Source organism: Canis lupus, chromosome 8 (assembly GCF_048164855.1).
Source record: "Canis lupus baileyi chromosome 8, mCanLup2.hap1, whole genome shotgun sequence".
Lineage (NCBI taxonomy): Eukaryota > Metazoa > Chordata > Mammalia > Carnivora > Canidae > Canis > Canis lupus.
In genome coordinates this window covers 71,853,893-71,876,140 of record NC_132845.1, presented here as the reverse complement: position 1 = coordinate 71,876,140, position 22,248 = coordinate 71,853,893, and the positions used below count along the sequence as shown (strand labels likewise).

The window sequence follows — 22,248 nt, the reverse complement described above, 5'->3', positions numbered from 1 at the left end:
TGTCCCATCTTCCCAGGGGCTTTCCTGCTCCACCCATGCCCAGCAACCCCCCTTGTCCTGCTACTGGGGTTTTGAGTTTTGTCTTCTCCTTTATCACTCTCCAAAATTCTACTTAAACATATTTTTTATCACTGCCTGTCTCCATGCAACAAAACGGAAATAATACTAAACTCATCACAAATAAAATGTAACATATACAAAGTATCTAGCATACACAGTCTGGCAGCTCAATGATCTAGAAAGCTCCACTGTACTTGGCTGTAACCATATTATTATTATTTATTATCTTAAGATTTTATTTTATTTTAAAGATTTTATTTTTAAGTAATCTCTATACTTAATGTGGGGCTTGAAGCTGAGACCCTGAGATCAAGAGTTGCACGCTCTACCCACTGAGCCAGTCAGGTGCCCTGTAACTGTATTAATTGTCCCACCTGGGCTGCGCCCGAGCACCCAGGATGCCTTCACCTAGCATCGCATGGCCCTTACCTATTCTGTGTCCACCTCCCTTCACAGATTCTGAGCCCCAGGAGGGCAGGGATCGGACCCTGCCCCACAGCTCAGTGTGTGTTGGGCAGATGCAGGAGCCCTGCCCTTGGCAGTGGGCATGGCCTCTGCCGCACAGCCCACCCCTACAGGAGTGGAGATGCTGACCACCACCATTGCCCTGGGCGCTCCTGACAGGTTCTTTCCCCTTCCTCAGATGGGTAGGCTCCCACCAGTCATGGGCAGGGTAGCTGTGTCCCCAGGAAGCAGGCAGGCCAGCTGGGGGGAAGTGGAGGAGACCAGGTTGGCTGCAGAGGGAAGGAGGGGCAGCCAAGGAAGGCGGCCCCGCACACCCTGCCCCGCACACCCTGCCCCGTGGGCCCTGCTCCTCATGCACTGACCGTATTTCTCATTGAAGAGCTCCTTCACCTGCTCGCGGAGGATCACCTTCTCCCCTAGTCTGTTGGCGTCATCTTCATCTACAAGAGGAAGACAGGGGGGCTGTGAAGGGTGGCACCCAGATGGGCCCTTGGATGGGCTCCTGCATGGCATCCCCAACCCTCACCTGTTGGAGCCTTCGTGCCAAGCCCTGCCCACCGAGATGATCATCAGGCAGCTGTGTTTCTGGCCCCGGTTGTCTGTTTATATCAACCCATCCATCCCTACTTCTCTGAACAACTTCCCCAGCACAGGACCCCCTACCTCCGACCCATGTCAGGCATGGAGCACTCTGAGGCTGGAGAGGCAGTGAGCCTCCTTGGAGGAACCCCCAGTCTACTGGGGGTGGTACACACAGTGTCCAGCCATGAGTGTGACAAGCAACACGCGGCAGGAGTCTGGGTGCCCCCCCCGCCCCGCTCTGCAAATCTGGGCAAGCCTCCTGGGGGAGGCTGTTTGAGTGTCCTCTCAGAAGGCAGGCAGGCAGCTTCTGCTGGATGGGGGTGGGCTGGGAAGGTGTGGAAGGAAGTAACGCAAGCGAGGGCACCAAAGGGTGAAAGATCACGGTTTGTGGACCTGGGCTGATGCACAAGGTGGTACCAGGGGCGCTGGCAGGATTGAGCGGGGCTGTCAGATACTAGCTCCAGCTGCCTGGCAGGGCCTGAGCCTGAGGCTTGTGAGCAGGGAGTCAGGCATGCAGGGGGAGTGTTGGGGGCTGCAGCCTCTGCACCCAGGCCCAGGGCAGACCTCTGTGGGCACCTGCTCTTGGACCTTTGGCTCCCCTCGCTCCCATCCTCGGTCTGAAGGAGCAGCAGGTCAGGTGAGCCCTGAGATGGGGCCTGGGCCAGGCTTGGGGTTGTGGGGAGTGGGGAGGCAGAGGGTGTGGATAGGATGGAGGGGTCCCGGGGGCAGAGGGGCCTGCAGGCTATTGCCCCGGGCTGGGGAGGGAGTTGGCTGGGCCTCCGGGCAGGCGGGCAGACAGGGGTGGGTGTGGGGCGCAAGCAGGCCGGGAGCCAGGGCCTGGGAGACGCGGGGCAGGACAGACAGAAGGAGTTTGTGCAGAAAAACAACTCCTGTGTTAATGTGGAAAATCTCACAGAACTCAGTTCAGCTTTGGAGGCCAAGTCAGGAGCTGCGTCTAGCGGGCTGGGCTGGGCTCTGCGCCGCGTCTCTGCCGCCCAGGACGACCCTGGCCTCGGGGGTGTGTGTGTGTCCAGCGCTCCCCACGCACCCACCGCCAGGGGAGGGCCCCCCTCCCAGCCTGATGCCCCTTCTTCCCGGGGCTCCTGCCCTGCTGCCTGGGCCCCCGAAGGCCGGCGGGCCGGCTTGGTCCCGGTCATGCCCACGCTCCCCTGAAACGAGATGTGCCGTGTCTCGGACTTCCTGCAGAAGAGCCTTCGACCGTGGCCACCCGGCCCCCGGGGTGCCCGAGACCCTGCACACGTCACGCATCCCACACAACGTCCTCCTCGTGTGTCCCCCTCTCGGGGAGTAAGGCCCCACCAGCCGGGCCAAGCCACGGAACTCGGCCCCACGTAGAGCCGTCCTTCCACATCGCCCTCCAGGTGGTCCCCAGGACCCCACACTGACAAGCATCTACCTGACCCTCTTCCAGGTCCTGTGGACAAGCTGACACAGTCCTGGGGTCAGGGCCACAGGGAGGCGGCAGAGGTTTTCCACACCCACCCCACCCCCTTGCCACCGGGGATTCCTCTGGTGGCCGGGATTCCGAAGAGACATGCGGCACCCCACAGGACAGGGAAGGACGGCCTGGATTCCCATTAATGAGTGTCACATGCTCTGCTGGCAGCTTGCCCGGGCACCATCATGGCCACCCCTCCCCACAGCCGAGGATGCAGAGGCTCAGAGAGGTTAAATAGCTTCCCCAAGACCACACAGCTGCTAAGTGCCTGGAATAGTCCATCTGACCAAGAGCTCTGGGTTCCCCAAGAGCTCGGTCTCCCTGTCTGTGGAAAGAAGGGCTGATCTTCGGGATGTTTCCTCTAAATCTCTTGTCCTATCAGCTGACAGTCCTGAGTCTCTGTCTCTTCTAGGGCCCAGGGCAGGGCCAACAGGGCTGTTCTCCCCAAAGCCAGGCAGTGCACAGGACCTCAAGGACGAGCCCGGTACGCTGAGGTCACTGTGGCTGGGGACACGGCGGTCTCCTGTGTGTGCAGGTGTGTCTCTGCTACCCTGCCCTGGCCTCGAGGCTCTGGCGGCTGTGTGGACAGAGAGAAGCACACATGGGGCAGGCCTGAGCCTCACCTTGGTAGAAGCCACACCAGGCTCCAGAAGGGCACAGAACCTGAAGCCACAAACCCAGGCTTGTGCCAGCCCTGCCACGTGAGGGTTGTGTAATGTCCCCTCTCAGTGTTTCTGTTCACTGTCCTGACACAATATTTGTCTTGGACAAATATTTCACGAAGACCATCCCGCCTGGATATGGTGTTGTTCCTGGGCATTTAGCACAGACCACAGAAGACAGCCCTGGTCCCAAGCAGGGGATGGTGAGTGACAGGTGGTGACCCACTGGCCTTGATAACTATCAGTCCAGGGCACATAGGGGGGACTCTAACCCAGCTGAGAATCAGGGAGGGCTTCCCAGAGGTGATGGCCACACTACCCATGGGATGCAGCCTCCTCTGTGTGCTGGGGCTCCCGGCATCCCGTAGGTGCTAAAAACACATCAGTGTCTAAGTCCTGCTTGGTCTGGAGGGGGAGGGGAGAGCACCCCCAGACTAGGCTGTGGCTATCAAGGAGGAGTGACACCATGGGTCGCAAAGAGGAAGAGCAGTCGGGTCCTGATGGAAATGGTGGGAGCAGTGAAATGTCAGCAAAGTGGGACCTGGGCGGCCTGAGGGATGCTGGTAGCACTGGGAAGTGTCCCTGACACCTCTGGAGGGTGCTGGGGGGCTAGGTGCTGCTGGGTAGTAAATACATCCTGTGTGCACACCACCAGGCCTCAGAAAGGGTGTCTCCTGGCCTCTCCTAACTCTTCATTTTTATTAGTTATTTATTAATTTAAAAAACATTTTTATTGTTCTGTTTTTATTTAATTTGAAGGAAGGGAGTTACATTTTTCTTAAAGGACATGTTTTTGAATGAAACAGGCTAGGGTAGGCTCTGGCTGGGGCTGGAGGGGAGACAGCCCTGCCCGTCTGGGTGCTCAGAGGGAAGCAGACGTGGGGTGGTAAAGGCGGACCACAGGGGCGGAGAACCCCCGCCCCTGCCCAGCGTGGTGTCCCTGCTCCAGCCCCAAGCAGGAGAGCCATGCTCCCTGTTGGCCTGGGTGGCCCAGCCAAGTGGCCCACTGGGTAGGTTGTGGGCAGGTCCTGAGACCCCTTCCCAACAGCCAGGCTCCTGCCACCACTGTCACACACTCACCAGCTGGAGAGGGTGTGGCCAGGCCTGCTGGGTCACTGGGGAATGGTCCCCCCGAGTCTGGTCTGCTTGCGGGCAATAAACGACCAGGAAACTGCCTCAGAGGACATGGGGTGGGGTGGAGAGAGCTCAGTCACTGGGGCCCTGTGGGGCCTCAGCCATAAACCCAGTCTGAAGGGCAGCCCAATGGCCAGGAGTTAAGTGTTTACTCTGAGAGCTGACAGCTTGGGTTCAAATCCTACCTCTGTTATTAGCTCGTGACCTTTTTTTTTAAAATAAATTTATTTTTTATTGGTGTTCAATTTACCAACATACAGAATAACACCCAGTGCTCATCCCGTCAGGTGCCCCCCTCAGTGCCCGTCACCCATTCACCCCCACCCCCCGCCCTCCTCCCTTCCACCACCCCTAGTTCGTTTCCCAGAGTTAGCAGTCTTTACGTTCTGTCTCCCTTTCTGATATTTCCCACACATTTCTTCTCCCTTCCCTTATATTCCCTTTCACTATTATTTATATTCCCCAAATGAATGAGAACGTACACTGTTTGTCCTTCTCCGATTGACTTACTGCACTCAGCTAGCTCGTGACCTTGAACAATTCCCCAAACCACTGGATTTCCTCATTTGGAAAGTCGCTACCACAACAGAGAAGGCCACGAGAACCAAGTGACGACATTACGGCCGTGCCTGGCATGGTCCCCAGGGCTGGTCTTACTGCTTTGAGGCCCAAGTCACCAAACCTATTCTGGGGGGGACCTACCTGAGCTCCCCTGAACCCAGGCTGGCTATAAAGGACACTGGTGTCTGCAAACATTTCAGAATGTTCTCCATTTGGAGAGGTCACAGTCAGGGCTCAAGGTGGAGTGTGCGTGCCCCCAGTGTATCCGCCTGGATACCTGTATGCAGTGGGAAGAAAGGGGGGCCTAGGACTGGTGACATGGGAGCCACTGGCTCAGCAGACTGCAAGGCTATCTCGATTTTTCTACACCTAATGCTATATGGTGTTTGGAGAGTCACTCAACCTCTCTGGGTCTGTTTCCACATCCCCCAGATGGGAATCCCGGCCTGCCCAGGAGGATCCCGTGATGTCACATGTAAAACAGCTGAAGGCCTCCCACCATCAGAGTCAGGCTGTCCCCGACATTATTAGCAGATCAATGCTTCAGTTATCCTGGAGGCTCGGGGAATTAAACTTGACATGTGAGACTCTTTCAGATAACAGGTGCTTATTCTCTCAAATCCCCTGGTTTGCTGGACCCATCTGGGGGCAGGCCATTGACTCAAATGCATCAAATAGCTCTTTCTGATGTAGCACACGGTGGGGCAGGGGGCGGGGATAAGGGGGGGGTCGGCCTCAGGACCCTCCCCCACCCACCAGGGACCTTTACCCCCTACCCCCAGGGCAGCGACACCCTTGATGACAGGCCCACCCTGTGGGCATTTCTGCCTCTCTTCCTCTTATTCCGGTTTATTGGTCTCCTCTCTGGCTCCGCCTGCCCCAGTAGCTCTCATTTGCTCCCTTCTAATCCGCCCGTCTGTTAGCCCCAGGATTAAGGCAGTTTTGCCTGAGGGAAGAAAGCAACCAAGCTTATTAAATCCTAGCAGAGCCAGGTGCGCAGTGGAACCCAGCTGGCTCGGGGGAGCTGCCCGCAGTGGTTCCACAGCCCTCTCCCAGGGCAAAGTACGAGAGCCCGGCACAGCCAGCCCGGGCCTCTCCACCAGCTTGAGGTCGGCAGCTCAGACTGGTGTCTGCGCGCAGGAGGGGCGGGGGGGGGGGGGGGGGGGGAGAGGGAGGAGCCCGATTCCTCCTCTCCCCTCTCCCAGGGCTTCCACACATCCCCTCCCCTCCTCTCTTCCAGGCCTGGGCTGGGTCTCCACAGGGGTCCCCACCTGGTTGGAATAGCTGCCTCGTGCCCTCCCCCACCCTTGGTGGGGGGCACCTTGCAAGCAACACCTTCCTTTCCTGGCTCTGGGCCTTCGTCAAAAAAGAAGATGGGCTCAGCATTACCTTTCCACCTGCCTTGGTGCAGCAGGAATTCCGTCATTGTTTTAGAGACGGAGAAACTGAGGCTCAGAGGCCAAGCATGTGCGGCAGTGGGGTGGAGGCTCTCACCCCCCAGAGAAACTTCTTACATGTGTCAAAGGAAGTACGGTCAAGAGTGCTAGGGGCACTCTTCCTAACAGGAACGGCGCGGAAGCAACCCAAGCAGCTGAGGACGGCAGAGTGGCAGGGTCACCCGCTGGAACCCCACGGAGCAGCGACCGGCAGCCGGCCCAGCACCGCATTACATAAGGGCAAGTGAGGAAAGCAAGTCCAGACCTGGCACATGAGGACACACCTTGCTTAGAGAAGTAAAAAGCGGGGGCCGCCTGGGTGGCTCGGTCGGTGAAGCGACCGACTCTTGGTTTCCACTCAGGTTGTGATCTCGAGTCATGAGATCGAGCCCCGTGGGCTGGGGCCCCACGCTCAGCGGGGAGTCTGCTTGAGAGTCTCCCTCTCCTCTCCCTCTGCACTCCCTACCCGGCCCCTCTTTAAAATAAATAAATCTAAAAAAAAAAAAGTAAAAAGCAAGTGAAAGGAAACCATTTTGGTTTAGGCAAATCACACATAATCAGGCCACTGTATATGCACTAGATGTTTTTTCCTAGACGTACACACCGATGACAAAGTATCAGGCCCTGTAAGAGATGAACAATAACAAAACAGAATTCTAACTGTACCATATTGTAACAGAAGTCGTGGGAATGTGGTCTATTTCTCTGTCAAAATACCGGATTGTAGTGTACTTCCCCTTCTTGTGATGATGTGAGAGGATAAAACGCCTGCGTGGGGAAATGAAGGAATGTGAGCGGTGTGGACGTCAGGATGCAGAGTTAGGCTACTATTGGCCTGATGACCCATCAAGAGGACAATCCCTGCTCCTGGACCACAGTGGACTGCGAGTGGCCAAAGCTCGGAAAACGAAACCGCGGATAAGGGGAGAGAGGAGGGCAAGATGAGGGAGAGCATGGGGGTGGGGGCACCTTATTGGAGTGTTCTAATTCTCGGAGGGTGGTGGGCTCACGGGATTCACTGCAATATTCATTGACAAGTACACGAATGAGCAAGAATACGAATGAAAGACTAAAAACGGATGCATGGGGCGCCTGGGTATCTCAGCTGTTGAGCATCTGCCTTTGGCCCAGGGCGTGATCCCGGGGTCCTGGGATCGGGTCCCACATCAGGCTCCCTGTAGGGAACCTGCTTCTCCCTCTGCCTGTGTCTCTGCCTCTCTCTCTGTGTCTATCATGAATAAATAGATAATAAAATCTTTATTTTTTTATTTTTATTTTTTCTTTATATAAAATACTTAAAAACAGATGCATGCTACATGCAACATAGTACCTAGAGTGGCTTTTGGAAGGTAAAAAATGTTAGTGGAGAAACTCACGGAATTTAAATATAAAGCCTGCAGTTTAGTTAATCTTGTACTGATCAAGATTAAGTTCCTTTTTTTTTCTTTTTAAAAAGATTTTATTAATTTCATTTGAGAGAGAAAGGATGAGTGGGGGAGCAGTAGGGGGAAGCAGATTCCCGGCTGAGCAGGAAGCCCGACTTGGGGCTCAATTCCAGGACCCTGAGATCATGACCCGAGTTGAAGTCAGACGCTCAATGGACTGAGTCACCCAGGTACCTGGGGATAAATTCTTAGCGTTGACAAAGGCACGTGGTTCTGCTGACCCTAGGTGGGTCAAAGGGGACTCTATCTCATATCTGGGGACTCTATGCTATCTTTGCAACTCTTTGGAAATTAAAAATTATTTCAAAATGAAATAAATATTACATCAATCAACCAAACAATGGTCACATGCAGGGATGAACAATGGCAGAGTGGGTCTTGAACCATGGATCATGACTGATCTGGTCCATGCATGAGGTCCAGAGGAGATGGGGAGAACAGAGGGAAGAAAGCAAGCCTTCTCCCCCAGAGTTTCCTCGGGCATGGCTCTGTGTCCACATCAGTCCATCTCCTTTCCCTGGAAAGGCGCTCCCTGCCCTTCCCTGGAGCCCAATTCTGTGACCTCTAGCTGACAGGCTGCACCCAAAGAGCCGTAACAATGGCTGATGGGGCTCTCTGGCTAGAGCGTCCTGTGTTGGGGCTACCAGGCCCTTCCACTGCCCTCTCAGTGGCCAGACACTGGGATGCAGATCTCACACCTGCTGATGACAAGCCCACCGGAAACCGTGCCTGGAAATCTGCCCTTCACTCCTCACAACAAGCCTGACCTCCAGGTACTATGGTCCCCATTCTACAGATAAGGAGACTGAGGCTCACAGGAGTCAAGGTGCCTACTCAACGTCACCAAGGCCACAAGGTCCATAATCAGTGGTGCTAACACTAAGACGTGGTCTCTCTAACCCCTGGGTACTGCTTTCCCATTGAGGACGGCCCAGCACCTCCTCTGGGGTGTTCTTACAAAATCTCCTGCAGCCCTATGGCTTGAACCTGTCAGCCAGGCTTGGCAGGACAAACACCAGGTTTTCTTGTGGGGGTTCACCCAGGAGAGGCAATCCTGCCTGGTGCCAGCCATGCACATGACCCTTCCCAAGGGGAATCACCTCCTTCTGTCTCCGTTCCCATTCCTTCCTCCAAGGTCCCAGCTACACAGCAGATGTCACTGACGTCACTGCCCCAAGGCCGGCCAAGCCCTGGGCTGAACTGTGGCCATGACCGGCCAGGCACAGAAGGCTGTGTACTAAGCATGATGCACAGGACGACAGCGCCCCTCTTGGGAAAGACGACAGATCTGGGCACTTGATTGCACAGGCCAGCGGTAGAGAGAATGCACGTCCTGCTGCATCCCCGGGGGGGTACGGGGGTGATTTCCAGAACACGATCCAGTGACTGCACAACAGCATCCCATGCTACAGCCCAACACAGAGTGTGGTTGCTCCCTGTTGGCTGACACCTGTCTGCTTTCACCTGTGCATGATTAAAGCCCTAGCACCTGCAATGATGCCCAATACCACGGGCATGCCATGCTTGTTAGAGAAGTCAAGCACTGTTCTTCGAGCTCTGCATAGGTTTGCTCACTTAATCTTTCCAACAACCCTCTGTGGCTGGCCTTGTGAACACCTCCATTTTACAGACTAGGAAACTGAGGCACACAGACAGCTACCTGGCCCGGGTTACACAGTGTGAGTACGTGGGGGCCGGGACTTGCCCCAGATGTCTAACCAGCTGGCACGGCAGCCTCTCCCGTCCAGCCTGGAGGACAGAGTGTTCAAAACCCAGGCTTGTGATCCTGTTGACTGCTTATCAGGACCTTGTTTCCACTTGTGGGGGGAGGGAAGAAAGAGCAGGTTCTCCTACTCTGTCTACACTGCAGTTTTTTTCTCCCCCTCTCTGTACCCCCAGTCCCCAAACCCACATTTCCAACTGCCTCCTGGAGCACCTGTGATTTTGCACATCCCCAAACAGCCTCTGCACAGCTCCCTCCAACCTGTCTCCCTCCTCTCTGGGTTTCCTTCTCTGGGGTCCTCTCCTGGTCGCTGCTTCCAACCCAGGAGCAGGCTGAGTAGTGGCCCCACACTGTTCCCATCCTAGTTCCCCAAATCTGTGGCGACTTTTCTTTACATGATGGCAGACACTGGCTGGTGGGATTAAGGTAAAGATCTTGAGATGGGGAGGTTATCCTGGATCATCCAAAGTGGGTCCTAAATGTAATCACATTTACATTTAGAGAGTCCTTCTAAGAAGGAGGCAAGAAGGTTGAAGGCAGGAGTCGGGGCAGTGAAAGCAGAGGTCAGAGTGAAGCCCTCCCCAGACCGAGGAACACAGGTGGTTTCTAGAAGCTGGGAAAGACAAGGCAACAGGTTCTGCCCTCAGAGCCTCCAGAGGGAACCTGCCCCTGACATCCTGATTCGAGCCTGGCAAGGCTCATCTGGGGTTTCTTAGCTCTACAACTCTACAGGGAAAAATAATATCTGTGCTGCTTTAAGCCACTAAATCGGGGCACTTTGGTTCAAACCTGTCCCAGCCCCATGTGGCCCCCTCGCCCACAAATGCAGATGGTCACCACAAGGGCCACTTTCCCAGAGGAACTTCTGGCAGGCCCACCCCACGGCCAGTTAGGCCTCCAAACCGCTCATCTCACTTGCTCTCTGCAGCAAGAACTTCCCGCTTGGCCTCCCCAAGAGCGTTCTCTGCTCTGCAAGTCACGTCAATCATTCTCAAGATCAAGAGTCTAGGGGACCCCCGCCATCCTTTTGCTTAAAACTTGCTGAGGACTCTGCGTTGTCCGTGGGGGCAAATCCATCCTCCTTCCCCTGGCAACCGGGACCCTCTGCTGGTGTCACTCTTCCTGTTCCCAACCACCAGAGACATCACGGGGACATCATCTCAGTTGCACAGAGCACATAATGGGAACTCGGGGCTGCCTTATTTTCTGGAGTGGGCAGGGCACACCTTTTTCTCCTGCCCCATCTGTGTGGCATCTGTAACTCTGTGGAGGGGGCCTGGGCTTTACTGAGGAGCCACCACTGCTGTATCCCAGGACCCCGAGATCATGACCTGAGCTCAAAGCAGATGCTTAACTGAGCCACCCGGATGTCCAGTTTTAGGGCTTTAGAAACCAGCGACATACTCGTGATTCCCCAAATTATACTTCATTATATTTGATACTACCTCTGATCCCCCACTTGTGCATCGAAGTGCTGCTAGGGGACACCCTGCACTCAACATCCCACAAACCACGGGCCTGATTCCCCACACCTCCCCAGCTGGCTCCTCCTGCACGAGCCCTGTCTCAGCTACCGGCACCACGATCCTTCTGGAAGCCCAGCTGGAATCCCTGAGGTCAAACACCACTCCTCTGACTCATAGCCCACACCAGCAAATTCTGTTGGCTTAACTACAAACTCTACCCGGAGCCCCTGACTCCCCACGGCCCTCCCACTTCTGCCCGCACCACCAGGCCTAGTCTGGATTGTCACTAGCGCCTCCCCACCCTGTCTCTTCGTGCTTCTAGCCTGGCTATCCTCACCCAGCAGCCAGAGGGATTCTGTTCAATCCTGAACTGGATTCCCTCTCTCCCCTGCTCAGAGGCCTGCACTGGCTCCCACTGACCTGGGAGCAAAAGTCAATGTTCTTTTTACTATTATTAGTTTTTTTTTTTTTTTTTTTTTTTGAGAGAGAGAGAGAGACAGAATCTCAAACAGACTCCACACTGAGCACAGAGACCACCGTGGGGCTCGATCCCATGACCCTGAGATCATGATCTGAGCCAAAATCAAGAGTTTGCCGCTTAACCCACTGCACCACCCAGGCGCCCCAACAGCCAATGTTCTGATCCAGCCTCACACAATCTGCTCTCTCTCCCCATTTCTACCTCCTCCCCTACCATGTCCTCCCCTTCTTCCTCTGACACCCTGGTAGGTGAACTTTTGCAGTTGTTTTCCTTGCACGCACTGCTCTTCCCTAGCTCCTCGGCTCACTACCACCCCCTGAGTACACCCCGAAGTACTCCCAGGCCACGGCCTAGCTAACATGCAACCCCCCGACAATACACACCCCGTCTACCATCTGCTGGCCCGCTTCTCCTGAGCACACATCTAACATACTATTATGCTTTGTGCCTTATTCTCTGCGCCCACACCATATGTCAGTTCCATGAGGCAGGGTTTGTGTTTTTTTCCAATTGGTGTTGATCGAAAGCCCAGCACCCAGCCTAGTGCCCTGGCCTCACTGCAGCCCTGGAACTGCCCAGCACCTGAGCTCCCAAACGGGAGTATCTGGTCCCCGTGCTTGCTGAGGGCTTCAGAAGGATGGGACTGCCTGTCTCCTACTCTCACCTCCCACCAGGAGGCCTCTTTCGTCACCAGACCTCCCCCCCATGAGAAAGATGGAGTCCACCCAGTAAACCACACAGGCTGAACCATCCTAAGTGCCCATGCCTCCACCCCTGTGGCTCAGAGATGCATTTCTGCACCAGCGAGAACGTCTGTTCAGCACGTGGTGCCTGGTGGCGACGCTTCCCATCTCAATTCCAGCCCAATTATAAAGGCATTGGTTGTTTCTGAGAGCTTGGGTGGTCCCAGCCGGAGAACTGGTTTCAATGTGGTTTTCTGGAATGTGGCAGGAGCATGAAGCCGCGCCCCCCCTTCTGTGGAGTCCCCAGTCCTAACAACCTTCAGGAACCGCGGGGTCCCCCTCCCCAACCAGCAGGGCTGCCACGACCCTGCTGGGTCGCCACAGGCCAGGAAAAGGCAGGGGCCTCCCGACAAGGCGCTGGTCAGCGGCCCCCACCGCCCTGCCTGGAAGAAAGGAGGCAGAGGGCCAAGGCCGGCCTGGCAGCTGGGCACCTGCCCAAGGCCTCCGGGCCCCGCCCTGCAGATGCCAGCTCTTCCCGGGAAGGCAGCAGGGAGACTGCGACTGGAGCCTAATTAACAAAGAAAAGCAGAGATAATTAAGTGGAGAAACATGTGGCTGGCGCTGGAACTGGGATATCTTTAGAAACTCGAGAAAGGGGTTTTATTTTGAGCTCTCCAGAGCGTGACAGCGTCGGGCGCGAGGGTGTGGGGAGGGCCCCCCGGGGGGGGCACATGCAGGTGGAGCGTGGGACCATCTCCAGAGGCTGAAATGACCGTGGGGGCGGCCGAAGGGTGGAGGGCCTGGGGACCGTTGGTGTCCCCCCTTGCTCCGAGTGACCTGGGGGTCCAGAGACGGGAGGTTCACTTATCTGCCATCACACAGCCCAGAAGCGATGGAGTTGGTGCCGGAGGGGGCAGAGGGGGCTTAGCACCCCCCACCCCGGCAGACCCCTTCCCCCTCCCCTGCGCTGAGAGCAGCCCCACGCCAGTCCCCTCCTCCAGGAAGCCCACCCCACGCCGCACCTGCTGAACGGGAGGCCTCGCAGAGACCCAGCAGGGGCCCCGGTGGGGACCAGGGCGAGCAGAGCCCTCCGTGCGCCTCCCCCTCTGCTCTGCGAGCAGATCTCAGCCCCCTGCGTGGGAGGCCCTCGGCCAACTCGCCGCTCAGCTTCTCCAACTTCAGCCTCTGGGGCGTCAGTGTGATGGTTTCCTTTCCTCAGCAGGATGGAACTGAACCCGTTCCTTCAGGTAAAATTCACACTAAGGCTGTGAGGGGACTTTCCGGAGACAGCTGGGGACCCTTCCCGAGACGTCGGCCCTGCCCTGCAGGGGCGCTGGGGCTCCGGCCGCGGGGACGTCAGCGGAAGAGCTTGCCAAGGCCGGGTCTGCAGAGTCCAGAACACGCTGCAAAGCCAGGCCTTCCAGGCCCTCCACGCTCCGCCTGGCCGGCCTCTCGCCCCCGTGCTCCCCGCTGCCCTGCCCTGCCCTGCGCCCGGGGTGCCCCCCGCTGGGACCTTCCCACTTCAGTGGGAGCTAAACCGAGGCCCAGGCAGGCAAACCTGACTTGCTGGAGTCACACAGGAAGTCGGCAGCTCTGCTCGGTCTCCGTCTCCGGGACCCGGAGCCCCTGCTCTGGGGTGGGGGGGCCGCTTCCTGGCTTCTTAGCGGAGGGTCCCCTCGCCCGGCAGGGTGGGGGTCACCTGCGCTTGCCCAGGAGGGAGCTGGGCGGCACTGGGAAGTGATGTGGTGGGTGAGGACCCCCCTCCCAGCCCTTCCCGCTTCTAGATGCCCAGGGCTCCCGTCTCCAGGCAGGTGACAGTCAAGCCACAGTGGCTCCTGCTGGGAAACCCAGTGGGCCCCGGTGGGAAGTGGCTGCTCAGTATCAACTCAGATGCCCCCAGGGACAGGGACCTCACTACCCAACAAGCCTTTCTTTTGCTACTGCTATTTGAGAATAGTTCTAGAAAGTTATTTCCTTTCCCAGAAAGGCCTTGCTCTCAGATCTTCTTACCAGCAAATCCCTCCATCTCCTTTCCCTGGGGCTCCGCCTCTCTCTGGTCCTTCGCAGGCCCTGTCCACTGACCATGCGCTGGTCTGAGTGGTGGTGGCAGCGGCCACCCTCACAGGGACCGTGCCCAGCCCCCTCACCACCCTGTGCTAAAGCAGCACCAGTCAGGTCCCACCAAGGCTCCCTGGCCCCTGGAGGTCCACCGGCCCGGAGACCCTGCCTGCAGCATGGGTACCACTGTGATCCTTCCGGAACTTTCCCCCGGCTTCCCTCCCACACTGCTGCCACCTCTACATCCCAGCACCACCCACCTCCGGCTTGGGGTCAGCCTCCTCACCCCTCCCTGGCTTACCCGCCCCAGTGTTGCTTTTCCAATCCACCCAGTGGTGGGTGGAGGCGTGGTTACCATGGTAATTGTAAGACAATGCAAACCTGATCCTATCATTTTGTTGACTGAAAAAAAAAAAAAGCCTCCAATGCTACAAGATAAAGCTTGAGTCACCAGCAAAGTTGTGGTCTCTGCCTTTTCTAATCCTGGCCTCATTCCTTCGCTACCCTCCTCCCCCGCTGCCCAGAAGAGCACAGACCTGGGGGTGTCCCAGGCCCCGTCCTAAGCCAGGCCGCCTCCTGCAGCTTCAGTGTGCTCAGCCGCGACGCGGGGATGACAACGGCGTCTACCCGGCGTCTACCCGACAGGCTTGTGGAGGGCTCCGCGGGCCCTGGCATGTGTGGGCGGTGCTCAGCAGAAGCGGGGCACAGTCATTTCACAGCTACCCGCGCTTGTGGAATGCCTGCCTTCCCCTGGTCTCAGATTCCGGTGGCCTGGCAGGGAACTAGGTCTCCAGGGGGCAGAAGGGCTGGTCTTTGCCTGCAGGTGGCACTGACCTTAGGCTCTGGTGCTCAGGACGCCCTCAAGGCTCCCGTTGCATTTCCTGGGGACCAATCCACCTGCGCACACACGTTTTCCAAGCCCCTGGCCCTCTGTGCCTCGACCTGCTGTGTCACCTACAGTGGCGACCATCTTCTAAGGTGGCCCATAGGATGGAACAGGACTGTCCCTTCCCATCTTTCTAACCCTTGCCTCTGGGACCTGACACCACCAGTCTCTCACCCCTACTGGGACCCACCGCCCCTGCCCCATCATGTCCCTGTCCCCCTAGGAAGAGTCGGCAGGCGATCTCCCCGCAGTTCTCAGCTCCCCTCTTCCATCCATCCTGTTTTGGGGGGTGGGGAGGGGAGTGTCCCTCTTCTTGCCTCCCTCCCCCTGACTCATTTCTCTAAACTCATGCTGTGGCTATTCTTACCTCTAAAACCCGCTCCTGATCCCATTTCAGCTGGTAGACCCGCCCCATCACTCTCCTGCCCCTCAAGGGCCATCTGTCCCTGCTGCGACCCATTTCTCTGCTCTCATTCCCTCTGAAGCTTGCTACTCCACTCAGGTCCCCTCCCCAGAACTGCTCTTAACCACACTGCCCATGACCTCTGGGGGACACTCAACCCCCATGGTCCAGTCTCAGGTCTCCCATACTTGACCTTGAATGCAGCACGTGGTTCAGTGGTCACCTCCAAGTTTCTCACTTGGCCTGTCCCTGGCCGCCCGCCTGTCTCTTCTCCTGTCTCCAATATCTAAATTTATTTTTATTTTTTTTAGGATTTTATTTATTCATGAGAAACACACACACACACACACACACACACACACACACACACAGAGGCAGAGACACAGGCAGAGGGAGAAGCAGGCTCCATGCAAGGAGCCCGATGCGGGACCCGACCCCGGGTCTCCAGGATCACACCCTGGGCTGCAGGCGGCACTAAACCGCTGCGCCACCGGGACTGCCCTATCTCCAACATCTAAATGCGGGAGGGCCCAGGGCTCTCTTGGACCCCTTCCAACTGTCGACACTCATCCCCACGGTGATCCAGTTTCATGACTCAAACACATTACATGTGGAATAGCTCCCACCTGTACGTCTCCAGCAGGACACTCTCTGATTTATAGTTTATAGATCTGGTTTGACCTGGTCACCTTGGTGTCTAATTTGCCTGACACTCAGATCCGGACCCTTCTTGCCCTCCAGCTGCTCAGGACAAAATCTTTTGCTCACATCCCATACTCTCCACCATCAGCAATCCTGTTAGCCGTATACTTTCAAAATATGTCCAGGGCCTCAGGGCCTTTGCACTAACTCCTTCCCTGGATGCTTCGACTGAGATTTTTCTTTTTTTGTTCCCCGATGGAGATTTCTACATGGCTCATACCCTTATTTCTTTCAGGCCTCAACTCCTGCTGGCCTATCTAAAATTGTCTTTTTGACAGTCCTGTGTTGTATGTCTCCATGTCGCTTCTCACTATTGAATACATTGCTTTGTCCTTCTTAGCTTCCCCGTTAGAAAATAAAGCTCCACAAGGGTAGAAATTTTTTGTCTATTTTGTATTCCTAGATTCTGCTTGCGATAAAGTAGGCAGTATAAATACATACATACATACATACATATATATAAATATATGTATATATAATTTTTAAAAGTAATCTCTACACCCAACATGGGGCTTGAACTCACAACCCCAAGGTCAAGAGCTGTATGCTCTTCTGACTGAGCTAGCCAGATGCCCCTTCAATAGATTTTTGTTGCACAAATGAATAAACTCAAAGGATTAATTTTGCGCCTAAGGAGGGAGAGGCAGGGTCATTGTTATAGATGCTGGCAGCCAGAAGGCAGCAGCAAAGTGCTGCCTGTTGTGGAAGAAAGATCCGGAAGCAAGGGCACGTGCTGTGTGACCTTGATCAAGCTTCTTTTTTTTTTTAAATTTTATTTATTTATGATAGTCACAGAGAGAGAAAGAGAGAGAGAGAGAGAGAGAGGCAGAGACATAGGCAGAGGGAGAAGCAGGCTCCATGCACCGGGAGCCCGACGTGGGATTCGATCCCGGGTCTCCAGGCAGGCGCCAAACCGCTGCGCCACCCAGGGATCCCTTTGATCAAGTTTCTTAACCTCTCTGAAACTCAGGTTCTTCCTTTAAGATTGGTTATTGGGGGGGATCCCATGTGCTGCTATGGGAAGGCTTTGTAACTGGCAGATCATAAGCATGACGTAGATGTTAGGTGTCCACAGTGTGAGGTGGTGTCCAATGTCCACCCCTTGGGGGACAGGACAGTTCCATAACTATGAAGCAGACTGATGAAGGAATATCATAAAGAGTTTTAAAAACATCGGGGAATGCTTATGTTTTCATTGTGTATGTACATTAATTTATAGAACAGTGAGATGTAAAATTAAAAAGCTTGGGGAAAAATCTGGAAGAAATGTATCATCATAAAAATGAACAGCCATCTGGGCACTTAGAGTTCTGTCTTCCAAATTTCCACCACGGGCGCATATCTGTGTTTCCCTTCAGGTTTTTATGACCTACTAGAATGTTCTGTGGTGGTTACGAGGGCTTCTCCTTCCTGCACTGCCACTGCTTCTTCCCAGCATTACCTTGAACACCCTCCTCTGCTGTCCTGGGTGTTGATGGCCATGGGCCCTTCTGGGTTTTGAGAGAATGCCTTGACTTGGTGCCAGGCTCACCCAGATCCCTCTCCACAGCAAATACTACCACTGTGCTCTGTGGGGACCCGTGGCCTGTGGCCCCTGATGCACATCTGTGCCCGAGAGCTGGGTGCCTGGGGCTAGGCGGGCAGGGACTCCTGTGCAGTCCCCAGGCAACTGCCTCCCTGCTCCATGCCGGGCCTGGCCTCCCTGCTTTAATGCAATGCCCCTGGGCAGGTAGGTGTGTGCTAGGTGAGGAGCCGCCCAGTGAGGAGGCAAGCAGCTCCAAGGGTGTGCACCTTTCCTGGGCCCACACGCTAGGGCTCCTGAGGTCAGGCCTTGGTCACTTGGGCCACTGCGGGCAGGGCTGGAGCTCAGTCCGGTACCAGTGGAGGGCCTGGCCCTGCCATCCATCTGCAGCCCTGGGCTCCCCCCCATCAGACCCCCTCCAGCCAGCATCCCCAACCCCTAGGGATCGATCAAGCTCCTGGCCCACAGCTCTCCTGACCTGAGATCCGAAGTCCCACCCACGGTTTCAGATTTGGCCCAAGCCCATCTTATATTATAAGCCAGGCACCTGGCCAACACTCAGCAGGAGCAGAAAGGGCTACTAGACACCAGGGGGAGAACTGAGGCCCCAGGGCAGATGTGATGTACCCAGCTGGGACAATACTAAAGGTCCCTGGGCTCATCTCTTTTGACCCAGAACAAAGCTGGCCCAGGAGCTGACATACCCTAGCCCCACTCCGCCCAGCTCACATTCCAGGAAGCACTGGGAAAGCCCCAGGTTTAACGACCCATTGATCTTCAAAGTATCATTTCCTTTAGAATTCACTTTCTCAGGATGGTTCTGTTAGGAAAGGCTTCTCTGGGAGGCTTTAATAAATGACCTAGAAAATCTGAGAGCCATCCTTCACAGGCTTCCCCTCCCAGGGATACCCCCCCCCCCCCCCCCCCCCCCCCCCCCCCGCCGCAAACCTCACGCCCCTGCACCTCCCCAGCCCCCAGCCCACCCCTGATCCGCCCTCACATCCTTGTACCGCCTACTGGCCGTGCCCTCTCTGGTCTGCTCTTGCTCAAACCCTCTGCTGTATGCAAGTGGCTGCATGGGTGGGCTTCATAGAAGGTTCCAGGCCTTGGGAAAGCCTCAATGGGGAGCAACAACCATCTGCATGGACAGTTGTCCAGGGATGTCTTATAGGTACCAACGTGGACACACAACGTTCAAGACTTGGTAGGCCCTCCCCTGTCCCTATCTCCCTGGCACTATGAATCTTTCCAGAACCTGCACATGAGTTCAGGGAAAAGGGGATGAACATGGACTCAGATTCTCCCACTGTGCAATGAAGGTTTTTGGTAGGAATCTGGTTTAGTTTTACAAATCCTGTGCTTCTGAGTTTTCATTCCGTACTTTTGGAAGAGGACAAAAGAAACAGGAAAGTATCTTGAAGGCCCTGCTGTGCCCAGGATAAGGCCTGTGTCTTTGCCACGCCACACCACACCCTCCTGGCCATGCTGGTTTCACCCCCTACCTGTGCCCAGCCACATCCCCTGACAGCCCCTCTGTGCCTTCACTCAGGCTGGGCCCTAGGTCAGCACTGCACGCTGTTCTGCTCATCTCCAAGGCTCTGCTCAATGCCACCTCCTCCAGGAAGCGTTCCTAAGCCTCAGGAATAACAACCGTCACCCCCACTGGCTGAGCACTTCCTATCACAGCGGGTCCAGGGCTGAAGGACTTACAAATGTCTCACTTAAGCATCACAATGAAGCCCCTCCGCAGCCTGCCTGTCACTGCCCACCTTTATCCAAGTCCAATCACCTAAGGAGGCAGGTATGCCTTTCTCCATCATACAGATGAGCAATTAGAGGCTTGGGGGTGTGAAATTATGAGCCCAGGGTAACAAGGCTAGTAAAGAGGGTGCAGGGATTTGAACCTGGGTCTGTCTGAACACCAGCCTGTGCTTTCCTATGGCCCACGTGCTGCCCCCGACCCACAACACAAATCAGATTTTCTGTAACCCCTCCACATGCCCAGGACACCTGCATCTGGTTCAGCCACCTTCTTCCAGATTATGGCACCTGCTAATGTCCTGCCCCCTCCAGAGACCTGAGCTCCTGCTCCGGTTCCCCGGGAGCTGGCCTGTGCCAGGCTTTTGCGATTATCTGATGGAGGGTTTGGGGACAGGCTATGACCTCCGGTGAGCCCTCGGAGGCCCCTGTGAGCCTGGACGCCTTCCCAGTCCAGCAGGACAAGTGGCATGAGTAAGCACAGAGCTGGCTGGCCACCCCGTCTGTCCCGGCCCCTCCAGGGTGCCACCCAGACTGGAGTGCCAATGCCTGGAAAGGCACTGGCAGACGCACCCTGAGGGCTGGGCCAGGCCTACTTTCCCATCTCCTCTTCCAGGCAGCCTGCCACCCTCTTCCACACCACGTGGGCCAAGAAAGCATTTCCCAGAGCTCTCTGCACACAGAGGAGCCAAAGCAAAGGCCGAGGGGAAGGCAGACAGCCAGACTGGCTGAGAGGCTTCAAGAAGTTGCTCTAACAGCAAATGGGCCACCAGCTCCCCTAGCCGGAGGGCAAGCCCTTGTTAGTGGAAGGGCCCGGAAGCTCCGTGCTCAGTGTGAAGGTTGCTGGCTGCCCCTCTGCCCCGCTGTGTTCATCCCCAAAGCCTGACATTCCACCACCCGGCCGGCGGCCGGCGGCTCGGAATGACATCGCACCCGGATCACTGGGCCTCCCTGCAGGGAGCCAGGCTTTGGTGCCAACAGTTCCTTCACTACAGGTGGGGCATCCGGGCAAGGTCACTGATATTCCCTGTGCCTCAGTCTCCTCCTCCATCAAAGGACACAGGAAAAGGTCACAGTCAAAGCGCTGCCCCTGTGCATTGCCCCTGCCCTGCCCGAGCAGCTACTGGTTCAGGCCCCCACGAAGACCCTTCCTTCTGGAAGCAGGGGCTGGGAGCACTGACTGCCTTACTGCCATTCTGCTGTCCCTCAGCAGAGGGAGGCTGGCCATTCTTCCCACTGCTGGGTCTGTGCTTCCTTTTCTGCTGCCCAACACTGACCCCGACACAGGCACAAACCCCCTTTGGGCTGGGAGCTGAGTCGAAGGAGCTCAGCAATCAGCCCCAGGGCCTGGCAGATTGGGGCCCCTGCCACAGGGCAGGTGAGCAGACCACAGGCTGCCCACCATGGTCCCGGAGCAAAGCAGGTCCACAGAGGGCTGGGCATCCTGTCCCAAGGCAGGCATGGGTCAGGGGCCACGGGTGACACCAGGAAAGGTGTTTCCTGGCTCCCATGGCTGGAGAGAAGGGAGTGGTGCCAGCCCCCAGTCTCACTCCTCCTCTTTGGGGTCCTTCAGCACAGCAGCAGTGGCCCCATCTCTACGCCCCTCAGTAAGTCCTGCCCTCTCACAGTTTGATGGCCTCTTGCCCCTTCCCTAGAAGCCCACCAAGTCAGGCCTTGACCCAGGGACTGGAAGCTCTGGGGTGCAGGGGTCAGTGTGCATTGGGGTGGGAGTGGGGTGGGGGGGGCATTACTGTGACCATGACATTGGATTCCTGTTCCAAAGGGCTCTCTATGTTCCAGATATCCCCCCATTCTCAGCACATCAGCAAAGCCTCCGCAAGGGCCTGGGGCAGCTGCAGGGTCTCCCGGGGTGGGGCTGGGGCTGGGGCTGGGCCGCAAGGCTTCCCATCTCTCCATACACAGGACCTGCGGTCAGCAACTCGGCATCTGCAGCCTCAGCCCTGGGGATCCTGGCCAGCCCAGAGTGCTCACGACGTAGGCACATCACCCTGCAGGGACACAGACTGTCTCTGCTCACTCAGGGTTTTTTTGGTCTTTTCTCACTTTTTGTTTTCTTGTAGTAATCTCTATGCCCAACGTGGGGCTCAAACTCACGACTCCAAATTCAAGAGTCGTGTGCTCTACCGACTGAGCCAGCCAGGCACCCCTCTCATCCGGGGTTTGGGAGGCCAGGACACAGCCCATGGAGGAGATGGAGGGGGTGGCCGCTTTGAAAGGCGGAAGCACTTACCAGCATCTTACCACTGAGCTTTATGCGGAAGCCCCTCCCTCTGTGATTAGGAACCACCTGTCTCCAACCTCATCCATGCACTCAGGTCATCCAGGCCCCTTCAGCAGGCTTGGAGGGCACTGACCTGGTCTGGCCCCTCCCTCCCTCCTGAACCCTGGCGGGGTTGGAGCACATGAGTCACACTCGCCCCCCTGCCACCCTCTGCTACCCCCTTCCTCTGCCGCAGGTTCCAGTGTGGCCTTCCTCCTCCGACCTGGGGCTGGTACCCAGAGGAGGTGGGAGACAGAAGGGCAGGGCCTGGCATCCCACAGTAAGCTGGGCTCCAGCCTCTGGCCCCCAGCGCGGCAGCCGGCCTCCCACGCCATGCGGCCCCCCCCGCAGCCAGTGCCTCTTACCAGGCTTTGGGATGAGTCCTTGAAAAGGCCTGGAAGAGAAACAGAGATGGGAGTATCAGGGCGGGGGCGGGGTGGGGACCTGGGAGCTCTCCAGGAATGTCTGGGGCTACCCCACA

At 56.5% G+C, this 22,248-nt stretch overlaps 1 protein-coding gene and 1 long non-coding RNA gene across 6 annotated transcripts in view; both read right to left on the bottom strand.

The window, feature by feature from the left end:
- Nucleotides 1–22,248, bottom strand: part of GTF2IRD1 (GTF2I repeat domain containing 1) — a 110,834-nt gene that overhangs the window by 8,568 nt on the left and 80,018 nt on the right. For 4 of the 5 annotated variants that reach the window (XM_072837506.1, XM_072837507.1, XM_072837504.1 and 1 more), the window contains 2 exons: nt 22,133–22,161; nt 888–965 (listed from right to left, as the gene is read on the bottom strand). In XM_072837506.1, the coding sequence (XP_072693607.1) occupies nt 888–965; nt 22,133–22,161 (107 nt within the window). Of the gene's footprint in view, nt 1–887; nt 966–7,025; nt 7,128–22,132; nt 22,162–22,248 lie in introns of those variants that run through there. The other variant, XM_072837508.1, reaches the window with a different exon arrangement.
- LOC140639094 (uncharacterized) lies at nt 8,078–14,161 on the bottom strand. The gene is made up of 2 exons (XR_012035945.1): nt 13,180–14,161; nt 8,078–12,994 (listed from the first exon to the last, which is right to left on the bottom strand). It is a non-coding gene; the product is annotated as an uncharacterized lncRNA (long non-coding RNA).